The 16,196-nt window shown below is 37.5% G+C and overlaps 1 protein-coding gene across 22 annotated transcripts in view; it reads left to right on the plus strand.

Annotated features, from left to right (window-relative positions):
• The window catches only part of LOC107773572 (uncharacterized), a 72,417-nt gene that overhangs the window by 13,820 nt on the left and 42,401 nt on the right, over positions 1 to 16,196 (plus strand). For all 22 annotated transcript variants that reach the window (XR_012703676.1, XR_012703671.1, XR_012703669.1 and 19 more), the window contains 4 exons: positions 6,146 to 6,226; positions 6,367 to 6,419; positions 11,781 to 11,850; positions 15,463 to 15,526. Coding sequence is in view for 9 of the 22 variants with exons in the window: in XM_075240664.1 (XP_075096765.1) it covers positions 6,146 to 6,226; positions 6,367 to 6,419; positions 11,781 to 11,850; positions 15,463 to 15,526 (268 nt within the window). In the remaining 13 variants the exon portion in view is untranslated. The remainder of the gene's footprint in view (positions 1 to 6,145; positions 6,227 to 6,366; positions 6,420 to 11,780; positions 11,851 to 15,462; positions 15,527 to 16,196) is intronic.

Below are 16,196 nucleotides of genomic sequence, written 5' to 3' on the forward strand. Positions count from 1 at the left end.
TTATTATCACGTTAATGAAGGAAAGCTTGAACCAAGGGCTAAGAAGGCCATATTCGTAGGGTATGTGGATGGAGTAAAAGGGTACAAACTTTGGTGTTTGTCTTTACTCAAATTTATAGTTAGTAGAGATGTCACCTTTGATGAATCCTCTATACTTGATCCCCGTAAAGTTTCCGTGGAGTTTTCAGGAAACAAGAATGACGAGCAGGTGGAGCTTCCGGTGGAGCTTGCCAAGGAAAAGGATCAAGAGACTCAGGTTAAAGATGAGTCAGAAGATGTAGACCTTGAAGAACTTGCTGTCAATGAACCATACACAATTGCAAAGGGGAGGGAGAAGAGGCAAACACGAGAACCGGAACGCCTTATAGATCAAGCAAACTTGATTGCATATGCGTTCGTAGCTGCACAAGAAGAGATTAAGGATCTGGAGCCCTCCTCGTATATTGAAGCAACTTCTTGCAAGGATGCTGTACAATGGCGGTTAGCCATGACTGAAGAGATGAGTCTCTTCACAAGAATCAGACATGGGTCTTAGTGAAAAGACAAAAGGGGAAGAGGACAGTTGGATGCAAGTGGGTCTATCGAAAGAAAGAGGGAATTCCTGAAGTGGAAGATGCTAGGTTCAAGGCGAGATTGGTTGCAAAAGGATTCAGTCAGAAGGAGGGAATTGACTACAATGAGATTTTCTCTCCAGTCGTGAAGCATAACTCAATTCGCGTGCTACTAGCATTGGTTGCCCAATTTGACTTGGAGCTTCAACAGCTTGATGTCAAAACTGCTTTCTTACACGGTGTTCTAGAAGAGACAATCTATATGGATCAGCCTGAAGGTTTCCTAGCTGAGGGAAAAGAAGATCACGTATGCCAACTAAAGAAGTCTTTGTATGGTTTGAAGCAATCCCCTAGACAGTGGTACAAGAGGTTTGATGCATTCATGACTACACATGAATTCTCAAGGAGTGCATTTGATAGCTGTGTGTATCACAAGAAGATGTCTGGTAACTCAATGATTTATTTACGGTTGTATGTTGATGATATGCTTATTGCTGCTAACAACATTACAGAGATAAATGCTTTGAAGAAACTGTTGAGTAAGGAATTTGACATGAAGGATTTAGGAGTTGCAAAGAAAATCCTTGGTATGGAGATTTCAAGAGAAGACGGTGTTGTACATCTTTCTCAGAAGAGGTATATTGAAAGAGTTCTCAAGAGATTCAATATGCATACGTGCAAGCCTGTAAGTACACCATTAGCTCCTCATTTTAAACTTTCAGAGTTACAAATGCCTCAGTCCGAGGATGAGGTGGAGCATATGTCAAAGATTCCTTATGCCAGTGCAGTTGGTAGCATTATGTATGCTATGGTATGCACACGTCTAGATATTGCTCAATCAGTAAGTGTGGTAAGTAGATACATGTCCAGCCAGGAAAGAGGCATTGAGAAGCTGTCAAGTGGATATTGAGATATCTCAAAGGAGCTTCTGGTGTTGGTCTGACCTTTCGAAAAAGTGGTGGAGGTATTTCAATTCTCGGTTATGTAGATTCTGACTATGCAAGAGATCTTGACAGAAAAAGGTCCACAACTGGATACATCTTTACCCTCGTTGGCAGTGCCGTTAGTTGGAAGTCGACTCTGCAGTCGATTGCCGCTTTGTCTACGACAGAAGCAGAATACATGGCAGCAACGGAGGCGGTGAAGGAAGCTATCTGGTTGAAAGGTTTAGTAGCAGAATTGAGTTTGGTTCAGCTGGAATCAACTCTTAGATGTGATAGTCAGAGTGCTATTCATCTAATGAAAAATCAGAGATTTCATGAGCGCACTAAACACATTGATGTCAGATTTCGTTTTATTCGAGATGTTGTTGAAGAGGGAACTATCAAGGTCGTGAAGGTTATCACAGACGATAATGCTGCAGATATGTTGACCAAGATAGTCCCACTCGCTAAGTTTGCACACTGCAAGGACTTGGCGGGGGTGTGCATCAACTGATGCAACTCCGAAGAGAACAGTTGTTAGGTGGAGGTGGTATGTTCAACGATGGTTTGATTCTTCTTGTTTCTTACAACGGGGTTGCCCAGTAAGCTTAGAAGTTTTGGTCAGAGTTGTTCACACGCACGCTCGAAACGCAAACCAAGGTGGAGATTGAACGTGTTGGTTTATGTTTAGTCAACAATGACATGCCAATTGGAAGAGTTGGTGGAAAGAGTTGGTGTGGATGCTAGGAGGAAGCTTCCTCCTTTGATGTCACCCATGACATCAAGAGGAGGTAGTTTGATGTCACCAATGACATCAAGAGGAGGTCTTTACCTCTATAAATAGATGCACTCCTTCATTTGTAGAAACCATCCCAAAAATAATACAACACATTGTAGTGAGTAGAGAGTTAAGAGAGAAATTCTCTTAAGTGTAATTGGGAACTCTCCCCTTCCTTTGTTAATATTAAAAAGGCAACTGTTCTCTGGTGGACGTAGGATTATTTTGATCCGAACCACGTTAAATCTTGTGTTCTTTCTTTTACGTTTCCGCTAACAACCATCATTCTCAACGACAACCATCACTCATCCACCTCAACTACCACAACTAACCACCCCATCACCATCAACAACCATAGCTGGCACTGCCCATCATTATAAACTACCACCACGCACCATCATCTTCCTCAATCACAACTACTACCACCACCACCCGCCATTATTAACTATCACCACCCACCACCACCATCCTCAATCATAATAGCTACCACTACCAATCACCACTAGCTACTACCCTAAACTACCACCATCAACCAAATCTACCACCAACCACCGCTTTTAGTCGGCATTCACAAACACTACCGTTAACCATCACCACCAACAACTATCATATTTTAAAAAGATATATATTTTAGTGATGGAATATTAGATTAATTAGTATTTTATTTGAATTTTATGTTTATTAATTTTCAAATAAACGTAAATTTTATACATTCAGATGTTAAAAATCAAACAATCTTAATCATTTAGTATTCAGATCTTAATAGATATCTTAACATTAAGATGTGCATTCAGATTCAGATGTCTTAATCTTTAAAAATCAAATGAGGCCTTAGTGTCCTTTGTGTATTTTCGTATCTCTGGACTTTTGTTATTATTTGTTATTGCCTTTGTTTCGGTTTTCTGTTTGCATTCGTTAGTGTTAGTTTTGTATTTTAGCTTAGGTTGTTAGATTTGGTTGGCTTGTTATTGCCCCTTCCATTTATCTTTCCCGAGCCGAGGGTCTACCGGAAACAACCTCTCTGCCTTCTTAAAGATAGGGGTAAGGACTACGTACACTTTACCCTTCCCGGACCCCACTTGTGGGATTATGCTGGGTATGTTGTTGTTGTCCTCCTCCCAAAACTTGTCATGTTATTGATTCACCTATTCAGACAACCTAGACTACATTGTCTACTTTAAATGTGAGTCATGTTAACTTGGTAAGCATACTCGTTCCTTTTCCTCAATTTACTTCAGTTCATTTAGATGTTTGTTGTCCAAGTTAGGGCAGTTCCACTCTGGGATTCTGCTACTTTGTCGATTTCGTTATGATTATTTTAGGTGTAGTTGGATATTCTTGATGGAAATCGATCATTGTTTTCCATTTTCTAAAGTTCCATGCTGAAATTGAAAATTAATTTGGGCTTCTATTTGCACTTCGCATTGTGATAGCGTGCCAAAATATTTATATTCTCCATTTTGTAGCTTATGAACTTTTATGGAAAGTTTCATCATAGGTCATCTGCTTTCACATCTCAACAAAATTAGATAGTTGAGAGTGAAAACATGCATCCCGTTGAGACTACTCGCACCCTATTTATAATCTCATGTTCTGTTGTATTTTCTGGGATGCAGTTATTACGTAATGTTATTTTATTAATCGCATGTCTTCCTCTGCTATCCAAAATGAAGTCCAACACTCTGTTTTGTTCCTAACTCGTCTTTGTTCTCTTTTATTCCTCATGCTTTGAGAGCACATGATTTGTCCATAATTTTACTTTGGAAAAGACAAGTTAGCTCCTGGTGCTCTTAACTGTGTAGTTCTAAGTTAGTGGGTGCAAAACGGATCTCAGAGCTACTCAACGACCTCCAACAATATCTTATGTTCATTGATGGTACCTCATTTGAAACTCAACCATACTTCACAGCCTTCTCTTTTGACCACCTTGATGTTTCTAAAGTATTACTAGTTTCATATTTTGGGGATTCTACCTTTATCTCTTTGTTTTCTTCCATAGCTCCAAGATCTACAACTCTACTAGCTTTTGTTTCACCATGTACAGTTCGACCTTCTATAGCTGCACCTTCTATAGCCCCACCATTCTTGATTTAATTATCGTCTGCATTTTTCATTCGTTCCAGATAACTCACACCCAAAATCAGAATGTTTGCCTGCTATGGACTAGTCTCCCTCACAAAATCATCTTATTGCCACTCAAAAAGATATTCATCCAAGTTGTAACCCTAATCCTAATTCGAAGTTTACCTATCGGAGTTATCATCGTTTGTTGTCACCTCATTATGCCTTTGTATCATCATTTTCATCTGCTTATTCCTACGAGTATATGTGGATCTTTCTCATCCAGGCTGGCGGCATACTACGATTGATGAGATGTTTGTTTTACAATCAAGTGGTACTAGAAAGCAAATCTATTGTTGATTGGCGGTGCGCGTACGTTGGCCTTGATAGATAGATTAATCAGCTAAAGGCACATCATGTTACTAAGGTTATACACGGATTGGAGTTGTCGTGAAGATACATTTCCCCTGTGGCTAAGATACTTTAAATCGTCTTTTTCTATCCTTAGCTACTGTTTGCCAATGCCCTTTTATCAGTTAGATATCAAGAATGCTTTTCTCAACAACAATCTTGAGGATGAAATATACATAGAGCAACCACCTGGTTGAGTCTAGTGGTCTTATATGCAGGTTGCATCGGTTTGTATATGGTCAGAAATAGCCTCAAGCATGGTTGGTTAAGATTAACATGGTTATTCAGGAGCTTGGCAATGTTCGTAGTCTCACTGATCATTCTATATTCTATCGATATGCTGCTCCAAATCTGTGCAGTTATTTGGTAGTTTATTTTGATGATATAATCTTCACGGGCAATGCTCGTGGAGGGTCTACCAGAAACAATCTCTCTATCTTCACAAGGTAGAGATAAGGTCTGCGTACGTACTACCTTCCCCAGACCCTACTTGTGGCAATAAACCGGGTATGTTGTTGTGCAATGCTCAAGAAGGTATTACTGGATTGAAAAGGAGCATCTCGTTCGACACTTCTAGACTAAGGATCTTGGGATATTGAAATGTTTCCTAAGCATTGATGTCGCTTAGCCCAAATTAGGATTTGTCTTCTCACAATGTAAGTATTTGCCGGACATTCTTGAGGAGATATGAATAACAAGTTGTAGACCCATTGATACCCCAAATGGATTCCAATGCTAAGCTTTTACTAGGTTAGGGGGTAACCCTGAGTGATCTTGGAAGTAATAGGCTGTTGGTTGTAAGTTGAATTATCTCAATATGACCTTTCGATGAGTGTTGTAAGTTAGTTTATGGACTCCGTATGACAATCATTGGAATAAATTGTTTGTGTTCTTCAATATATAAATTCTGCCCTAGCTGCTTTGAAGATCGAGGCCATGAGCGGATTGTTGCATAGATAGAAGCAGATTGGGCAAGATCACTCTCTTATAGACGATGTACTTCTGAATATTATATTCTTATTGCGATGCATAATGTTAAGATAGGAGAGGAAAGATGAAAATAAATACAATTAACCTTAAAACCCCTTTTGGGAAACAAAAAAGAAAACTCAGAACCCTAACCTAAATCTCGTTAAATCCTTTCTGATGAAGTATATTCATTAAAAGATTTGTGACGTGTTGGTACAAAAATTACCACTGCTTGTATTTCTTTCTTAGTGTTTTACTCTACGCTACTACACACTTTATCTCTTTCTGTAGTTTTGTAGAGCATGCTTACTTTTTGATGTCAGTTCTGATCTTCTTATTCTTGCTGAATTTAAGCTATTTTCCTATTTATTTGTTATGGTTTTGATCGACAACTTTATTTCCTATCTATGAGTATTTTTCACTGCTAAACTAGTCAATCCTCTTTCGGATAGGTATTTCTCAGCATGTTGGTGAGGGTTATATCTCTAGACTTACCGTTGTGGCATCGCATTCTTGTTCTTGAAATCTTAAGGGTAAGTCAAAAATCTTCTTTTTCTCTTAAGATAATTCTCCTGTAGTTATTGCTGCCAACCATTACACTGAATCTGTGAAATAGTCAAGTGAATACTAACTTCTATCTAATCTAATTTTTGTAACTTCGCCTATTTGGCAGGGCTTCTGTGTGGAAGCACGCACAATGCAAGTTCTTTTCCTTAATTTTGACATGTAAGGTTGCTCACCTTTTGATTCTTGGAATTTTCTTTGCAGATAATTGTTTGGATGAAACATATTTTTTGCAGTTAATTATAATCAGTTAAAATGTTGCTTTTTGTAAATAATTTCACCTCCTAGATTGTGAAATTATGTGAACTACCTCTTGTGTTTTTTTCGTACAGTAAAGTATGCAGGTTTTGCATCTGTGTTCATATTCTCTTGACCATATGAAGGGAAAACTAAAGTTATACCGAAAGGAAAAAGAAAAAATGAAAAGAAAATAATATGCAAAACGGAATACCCTTTATATTATCTTCCAGTGAAAATAAAACCAAAAAACTAAATCATACTTTCTAAAGACTTATTTATCCTTTTCATTTATTTATTTTTGGTTTGCTTTTCCTTTTACTCCCTCCATCCCATTTTGTTTGGCACATTTCCTTATTAGTCTGTAAAAAAATGACACATTTCTATATTTTCTTTATGAGAGCTTTTATAAGTATACAAATATTATGTCATGTTTTCTTATTAAAAAAACAAATGTTATGTCATGTTTAAGACCTCATGTTTGTCTTGTAGCAACACACATGTTATAGCAAATTTAAGAAAACAAGTTTAAAAATCATCATTTACCTCAAACCTTCGTGTTGAGTCAAGCTATGCGAAACAAATTGAATCAAAGGGATTAGTATTCTAGGAAATATTGGGCTTGAAATTGATTAAAAGCTAAATTTAGTAGTGTTTGTAGTAGCAAAAGTAACTTGCACTCCTTTCCACTAACAAAGTTCCTCTCGAGAGAAGGTTGAACGTTATACCACTTCCTCTCTCTCGTTCCATCATGAATATGAATGGCAAATCTCTCGTCAATTGTCGCACTTTTTTTTTTGAATAAGGTAAAGATGTGGAGGTCGAGTATTAGGGTTGTAGGTTAGGAGGTAGTTGAGTTTTGCCTTACTTCGTACTGTTGTGAGACTAGTCTGTTAGGGTTTTTGTCTAAGATAGCTAGTGGCAATGTCGTATCTTACTATTTCGCTTTTTAGTGCCGAACCTATTTACTAGCTATCGCTTTTGCTTTGCATCTTTCTTCTCGATTTCATGCTGTTCCTATTTTCCTATGATTTCTGTGGTGATATTGATATTGTCTCCTTTTGTCTTTTTGTCCTCTTGAGCCGAGAGTCTTTCGAAAACAGCCTGTCTATCCCTTCGGGGTAGGGGTAAGGAGTGCATACACACTACCCTCCGCAGACCCCACTAGTGGGATTTCACTGGGTCGTTGTTGTTGAATAAAATAAAGTCTTATATATTTATCAGTCAAGTGTATGCTAGTATAAACGCCAGGGTACACCAAAAGTGGTCCTCATAGGTTGTGTAGAGATAATAAAGTCAATCATGGCCTCTGCACGGTGAGTCTCACATTTGCATGTTGCTCCAAAAAGAAAGCAAAGAAACACAATTAAATATGTTAGAAGTAAAGGCGCAGGAAAAAATATCATTAATATGCGTTACTTAACTATAATACAAGGAATTTATATCTATACTACACATATTCCAGTGTATACATAAACTATCTAATTCTCCCCCTTAAGCCGCTGCGTATAAATCATGTGTACTGAGCTTGTTACAAATGTAACTAATACGAGGACCAGTGAGGGACTCGGTGAAAATATCTACAAGCTGATCATTAGACTTCATAAACTTTGTAGCAATATCTCTTGAGAGTATCTTTTATCCGACGAAGTAACAGTCAATCTCAATGTTTAGTTTTCGTGGAACACCGAAATTGACACAACATGAAGGGTATCTTGATTATCACACACAATTAGCATCTGATTGATTTCACCAAATTTCACATCTTTGAGCAACTGTTGGATCCAAACTAGCTCACTATTTGCCGTAGTCATTGCTCGATATTAAGCTTTTGTACTAGACCAAGCAGCCATATTCTGTTTCTTTCTCTTCTAATATACCAAATTACCTCATACTAAAACATAATATCCAGATGTAGGATGTCTATCAGAAGGTAATCCTGCTCAATCAGCATCTCTGTATCCAACTTTATGTTCATGGCCACGATCCTCGAACAACAGTTCTATGCCTGGGGCTGATTTTTTATACCGAAGAATCTAGACAGCTGTATCCCAATGACTATCATAGGGAGAGTCCATAAACTGACTTGCAACACTCATAGGAAAGGAGATGCCAAGTCTAGTCATTGTGAGGTAATTCAACTTAGCAACTAGCCGCACTATATCTTGCAAGAGGCTCCCCTTATCCTGACAGAAGTTTAACATTTGGATCCATATGAGTGTCAATGGGTCTACAACCCGTCATTCATGTCTCCTCAAAAATGTCTATGGCATACTAAAGCTAGTGATGCCATCGTGAAAGTTGTCGGTAATAACACCTTCATCAACATAAACCCACAAATAAATATACAAATTTGGAGCAGAGTGCGGGTAAAACACGGAGTGATCAACTTCACTACAAGTTATTCCAAACTCCTGAATAACTGTGCTGAACTAATCAAATCAGGCTCGAGGAGACTGTTTTAGACCATAGAGTGACCGCACAACCCTCATACAACGCCATTAAACTCCCCATAAGCAACAAAAAACCAAATGGTTGCTAAGCCATGGATAGAAAAAGGTGGATATATGCTATTTTGGCCACGAGAGAGAAAGTATCACTGTGATCAAGCCCAAATATTCGAGTATAACCTTTTTGCCAATGAGGTGTGCTTTAAGGCGATCAATTTGACCATGTGGACTAACTTTGACTGCATACACCCATCGACAACCAGTAGTAGATTTACTTGGAGGTAGAGAAGCAAGCGCCCAAGTAACACTAGCATGTAAAGCAGACATCTCGTTTATCATAGCATGTCGCCTTCCAAGATGAGATACACTTCACTTATGGACTTAAGGATAGAAATACAGGACAAAATGACACAAAGGCATAATGAGTTAATGATAAACGATGATAATTCAAACCAATATAATGTGGATTAGGATTAAGAGTGGATCAAATACCTTTTCGGAGTGCGATTGCTGGACTAGGAGGAGACAAGTTCGCAGTATGTGAAGGATCCGGTACAGGACATGAATTATTTGGACGTGATGCTGGAAGCTGACATCGACGATAAGTCAAAAGTATGGGAGCTGTAGAAGATAGGTGGTGGAGCTGTAGGTGGAGGTAAAGCTATAGCTGAAACTGTAGGTGATGAAACCGGAGCGGCAAGTGATGTAGCGTGGAGGAAGGTGAGAGAGCGATAGTGACTGAATCTCCAAAATATGAAATTGGTTTAGAAATATCTAAGTGATCATATGGACCGTGAAGTATGACTGGTTTTCAGAGAAGGTACATACGGGAAAGTATATTTTTCGATTTAGAGTCCTATTTGAACTATGGGGGACAATAAGGAATTTGTTAACACTTCTATAAGGGACAACACTTCTCTTTCACAAATAAGTGCTATAAAATTGGATGGGGCTGTACGTATCTTGGTTGGTCAAGATCTTATTTGCTTTTTATTAAGTTTAGAAAGTTATCGGGTTATATTACTGGAAAAAAGAAAGCACCTTGTTGTGACTGATGGCATCTATAGTCAATAGGATTCTGACAATTCCCTACATATGACATGAATTTAGAATACTATGCACCTCGAATTTCTAAACAATATTTATTGCTTCATACTACTCAAAAGATTTGAAAACCAACTAAGCGCACTTACTCTCGCTAGGGAAATGATGCCTAGATCTTTGAAATTTGAAATAAGATTCATTCCACTAAGCAAGGTGAGTTGGCTATCACTGATTACTATTCTGAGTTAACTGGGTTATGGCAGGAGATTGACTACTATCAGGATTTCCAAGCAAAGTGTACTGATGATGTAGTTCTCTTCCAAAAATCGGTTGAAAATGAAAGGGTATATGATTTTCTGGCCGATTTGGACCGAGTATACAATTAGATCAGGGTTCAAGTTCTTGGTAAAATTCCTTTTCCTTCTCTTGAGGATGCATACTCTTATATTCACCAGGAAAAGAGCCGACAACAGGTCATGCTTTATTCAACACCAACCTAGAAGTCCTGGTTAACTATGTCTCATGAGCAACCAAGGACATTCACTTCTGATAAAGAGCACCTGCACTATGATTGTTGCTAGATCAAAAAAAGAAATCTTTATTTTTCACAGAAGTATATTTTGGATCTCTTGAACGAAACTAGTATGAGAGGTCGCAGGCCATCAGAATCGCCCATTGAAAGCAATCGCAAGTTACAAACAGGAGTTGGAAAGTCAGATGACAAAGAGAGATATCAGAGGTTAGTAGAAAGACTCATTTATATCTCTTACATTAGACAGACATAGTCTATTCAGTTAGCTTGGTGAGCCAGCTTGAGATCCTCATATGCTAGTGGACATTCACATTTTGCGGTATCTGAAGTTTGCTTTAGGAAAAGATCAGCTTTTCTCCAAACATGGTCACCTCCAGATAGAAGCCTTTACAGATGCAGATTGAGTTGGATCTCTAGATGACAAGAGATTTACGTATGGTTACTGTACACACGTAGGAGGGAACTTGGGTACTTTAAGAAGCAAGATTGCTAGATCATGTGCAGAGGCAAAATATAGAGCTATGGCCCAGGATGTCTGTGAACTTTTGTGGCTACAAAAGCTATTAGAGGAATTGAGATTGTCAAAGAAAACATTCTTGTATTGTGATGAAAAGGTTGCAATTGGTATAGCTCGTAACTCTGTTCAACATGACCGAACGAAACAAGTTGAAATTGATACACTTCAACAACAACGACAACAAACCCAGTAATTCCCACAAGTGATCGACACTTTATCAAAGAAAAGATTACAAGTGGTATCTTGAGTTTGCTTCATGTGTCATCAGAGAAATAGCTAGTGATGTGTTTACAAAAGGCCTCAACAACCAAACCTTTCATACTTTGATCTACAAGTTGGGCATGTGTGACATCTTTGCGCCAACTTGAGGAGGAGTGTTGACTAGCTTGATTGTAGGAGGCTTGATTGTAGGAGATTTGTTTTCTTATTCTAATTGATTTGCTCTAATTTTGTAATTGATTGTAACTGATTCCGTTCATTAATTAGTCATAGGACCTCCCGAATAAGTAGCCTTGCTCATTGGATGTAAATACATGCTCATATATGAAAGATGCCTTTTCTTCTTAAATTCTACGATATCTGAAGTGAAATTTATCAAAATTCTTATACCATTGCAGGCATAGTTTGGATTGTGTACAAGCTCTGTAAAATGCAATTGATTTTACCTATCTAAAAAATATCGAGTTCCCCTATTCTCCGTTTCCCCCCTTTTATGCATATGTGAACGTATTTGGTGTATGCAGGCATCCAAAAAACACAAATGTGGTTGAGGGTATGGTAAAGGCTCTTGCTCGTGTTGTTTCTAGTATCCAGGTGCACAATATGGGCTCTACACTTATTTACTTTATACCTAATCCATCTTTTATTTTACCTGTTTTATCTTGCTATTTCCACTATCCTTAAAAAAAGGTTATGCTTTGGCTCTGCTAGTGCAAATTTACAGTATTTGTGTCTGTTATTGTTGTATGTCTTACTCTTAGATTTTGTAATAGGTTGAGCAATCTCTGCCTAGATTTTATTTTAATTTTCTAAGTAATATGCAAGTTCTATTGATTGTCGCTTCAAGAAGGTGCCTTCCCCTATACACTCAAACCATGTCAAATATAACATGTGTATCTTTTATGGAAGTATTAGAAAAAATATCAAATTATACTTTAGGTTTAAGTAAGGACAATCTCTCACATTCTTGGATATGTTAACCCCGTTTCTTATTTGAATTTCTAATTCCTCTTACTCTCGCCATTTTCTATTTATGACTTTTCGGATCCTTCCACTTTTCTTGCGGATGGTCAGCAAATTGATCTAAAGTGTAGTCTTTGCCTAGATTGGAATTCTCTACCTCCATCTTCCCTTTTCTATAAACTAATATGAATGCTGGAAATATGTTTCACTCTACTATCAGTAATTTTGCCAGTGCGGATGATTTCTTTGCTTCACCTCCTAATCAAGTTTGATAGCCACAACAATAATTCTATGATCTTTAAAAGTTGCTTTAACCACAGCTGTAACAGTACACCCAGGAGCTTCAACCATATTGCTCACTACTGTGGCTTTCATCTGATCCTGTGGCAACCAACAACTGGCAAACACCAATCCGTTAGTAGTCATACATTTGAATTCTACTCTTCCTTTTTTTTTTTAACTACCTCTCTTCTGTTTCCAGAGGGAATTCTAGGTGAGAGTATATACAATTCATTGTCTTGAACTTTGGGCCAAAGGATACGTTCCTTTTAGTATTAACTCACTTCCGTGTTTCTCATATTTTCGGATGCAGGACACAAATAATAAGTGTAACTATACACATTTTAAAGTACATTAACTATCTAACACGGGAAAAGAGGAATAGCAGTCTTTTGAAGGATGGACAATGAACTTGTAGAATTGAGAGATAACCTTTTGTTTTAGTAGATTTTGATGCTGCAGCCACACAGTTCATATTAGCTTAGCCAATTAGGTATAATCTCTACTTTTTTTTTGATAAGTAGTTATATTCTCTATTTCTTGAATACAACTTTTCTAGTGAGAGATTTTACAACATCAATAAGATGTTTGTTTTAAAAATCTTGGTTGCAACTCCTCTATGCATGCTACTGTCGCCACGAAAGAAAAGAAATAGGTTATGCTTTTAGGGAGTGTAAATAGCTGCGAAATCAAGACAATATACATGAGCTATATAGCTGTATGACCTATATCCTTATCTTCTTTTAGATCTCTAGAGGTAGTCTTTTTGTTTGATTTTTTTTCCAATATTCTTTTTTTCTTTTTGTTTTTTGGTTTTTTTGTTATTGGATAAGTATCTGTAGAGGTATAATCTTTGTGAAGCTTTTGTCGTATACTGGTTCAGTGCCTTTTTCTACACCTGTGGATATATTATTTACCTTTTGAAAAATGATTTTATTTGTAAAAATTTACAGCTAGTGAAGTTTGGATTTAGTAGTGTGGTCTTTTGTACATTTTAAGGTAGATTGTTGGCGTATCTGTAACTTGTGAACGAGTTCAAAATAAAGCATTTAAGAGAAGAAAAACTCAATGGTTTGCAAACTTATAGCATCATTTTAACAATTTGGATTAGTTTTTGTCTTTTCGAAAAGACAGGAAAGAGGTACTTCCATACTTTTTTATTTCTACAATTTGGGCGTATCCCTATTTCTTTTTGGGATAAGTACAACAATAACAAACCAGTACAATCTCAAAAGTGGGGTTTGGGGAACGTAGTGTGTATACAAACCTTATCCCTATCTTGAAGGTAGAGAGGGTGGTTCCAATAGACCCTCGGTTTAATGAAAGATGAAAAGAAAGTAGTAGCACAAGTATTAACAATAACAATATAATAAGAAAATGAAGCGAAAGGAACAACACATAGTAATAGAAATCTAACAATAATAGAACACCAGACTAACACTAATACTATCGGTATGAGAAAGAAACCCTCTCGAGTACCTACTAGCCTTCTACCTTAATTCTCGACCTCCACAGTCCTCGGAAAGCTGAAGAAACGTCATATCCTGCCTAATCACCTCTCCCCAATGTTTGTTTGGCCTACCTCTACTTCTCTTCAAACCCACCAAGGTCAACCTCTCGCATCTCCTTAGTGGGGTATCTACGCTCCTCCTCTCCACATGCCCAAATCATATAACCTTTACTCATTTTTTTGGGATGAGTAAAGGTTAGAATTTTCACTTGATGAGTTACTAGGGTGTACATAACCCTGCTAAGTGCATTGTCTAAAAGCGACTTTATTGCATAGTGCAGTAAGGAACAATTCCTTTGGGAAATAGGACCATACTGATAAACTCTACTCTACAAAGAGACCCTTCAAGGAAGCTGATGATCTCTTCATGTTTGTACCAAATGAAAAGTATTCACACAACCAAAAAGTTGTGGAGATGGACATTTCATAACATTTGAATTTCCTTATGCACAAATTGGATTTATTTCTATACAAATTTGCCCTACCCCTTAGAAAAACATTTAGGTCATCATAATTTTTTTTGGAGTCAACGTAATGTTCGGACCATCTTGCACGCTTCTTGGCTTGCCTATTATCTCCCATCAACATGGGTACAGGGTAACTCTGCCTACCAAGACTTAGGTAGGTAGACGAAATCACCTAGTAGCTTTTATTTTTGTCTCTGCTGGGAGCAAGGACTTTCCTACTTCATTGAGCACTATACCACACCATTGAGTGCTATAGGGCACCATAATTTCTTTTTAGAGCTAATAATTTTAAAAAAAAAAGTTAACTGTTACTTGAACTGCATTCTGGGGATGGCTAACCATGATCACCTCCTATAGTTAAGAATTCCAGGAGAAGGTGAGAAAGGCTTTAATCCTAATGAATGCGTTAGGTGCAGCAACTGAAAAAGTATACTCTTATTCGCTGTTGCGTTCTGGAGTTATCCATTGTGGTTATCCAGTATATTTGAGGACCATTGCATCTCCCCACCATATGTAGGAGATTTATTTCCACCCTATTGGGGGTTTTGAAGCTAAATGGGTTTGAGTTTTTCAAGTATATGATAGCACATGAAAATTTGGTTAAATGTAGGAGTACTCAAAGTCAAAGTTTTTCTCCAGTACCTGCTGGTGAATACACTGAATAGCGCTTGCTGTTTTGAGTAGACATACATTGGATTTCTAATTACAATTGTTGTGTAAGATTGCACCCCTATTTGGTGCCTTTCAATAAATTTGTTTTAGTTGTAGGAAAAAAAAGAAACTGGTTCACCCTTCTCAACATCAATGTGTGAGTATGTGACTTCCTTTTCGATTTAAAGATGAAAGTTATCTTATTCTAGGCTAAACAGTTACATTGTTTGATTTGGCTTCATTTCTCCTTACTTTGCTTTATCTCTGGTCTCATCTTATATTGTTATGGTTTCTTTGTGGAGAAAGTCAAATTAACTTTTGCTCTTCTATATCCAGTTTCAAGACACATGTGAGGAGAGTCTTGCGGCTGTAGCTGGAATGTTCAGTAGTAAAGCAAAAGGTAATTGCATCATCAGCTAATTGTTGGTAGAGAGGGGAACATAAAATCTTTTAGACATTGAAAATTAACTTGTTTGATTTGTGGATTAGTTCGAATGAGTTATACAGGATTCCTGATTACATCAATTACTTTTAGCGGCTTCAGTTGACTCAACAATTTAATCATTCCTATAAATGATTACTTAAATATGGTGAAGTAAATGCTGGAGTGTCCTGAAGTGTAAATGGTCACTCTTTATTTTGATAAGTTAAATAATTTTACAACAACAACAACAACAATAACCACCACCCATAATAATCTCGCAAGTGGGGTCTGGGGAGGGTAGGATAGGATGTATGCAGCCTTACCCCTACCCTGGAAGGGCAGAGAGACTGTTTCCGATAGGTTAAATAATTTTACTGCTTAGAGGAAAATCTCCCTTATACAAGCAACATACCTAAAAGTAGAAGTGCTTTTGAGTAGCACTAGAAGCAGTTTTTCTGCTTTTGGGAAGAAACTACAAATTCTAACTTATTCCAAGAATCAGAAGCAGAAAATTAATTTTTTCAAGATAAATATATTTCTCAAATTATCCTTCATTAATTTAACCTTTCCCTTTTCGTTTTTCCTTTTTGTTTCTACCATCCCCCCCCCCCCCCCTCCTTTTTTTATCATATCTTTGTTCTCCTTC

Source organism: Nicotiana tabacum, chromosome 20 (genome assembly GCF_000715075.1).
Source record: "Nicotiana tabacum cultivar K326 chromosome 20, ASM71507v2, whole genome shotgun sequence".
In the NCBI taxonomy this organism is placed as follows: domain Eukaryota; kingdom Viridiplantae; phylum Streptophyta; class Magnoliopsida; order Solanales; family Solanaceae; genus Nicotiana; species Nicotiana tabacum.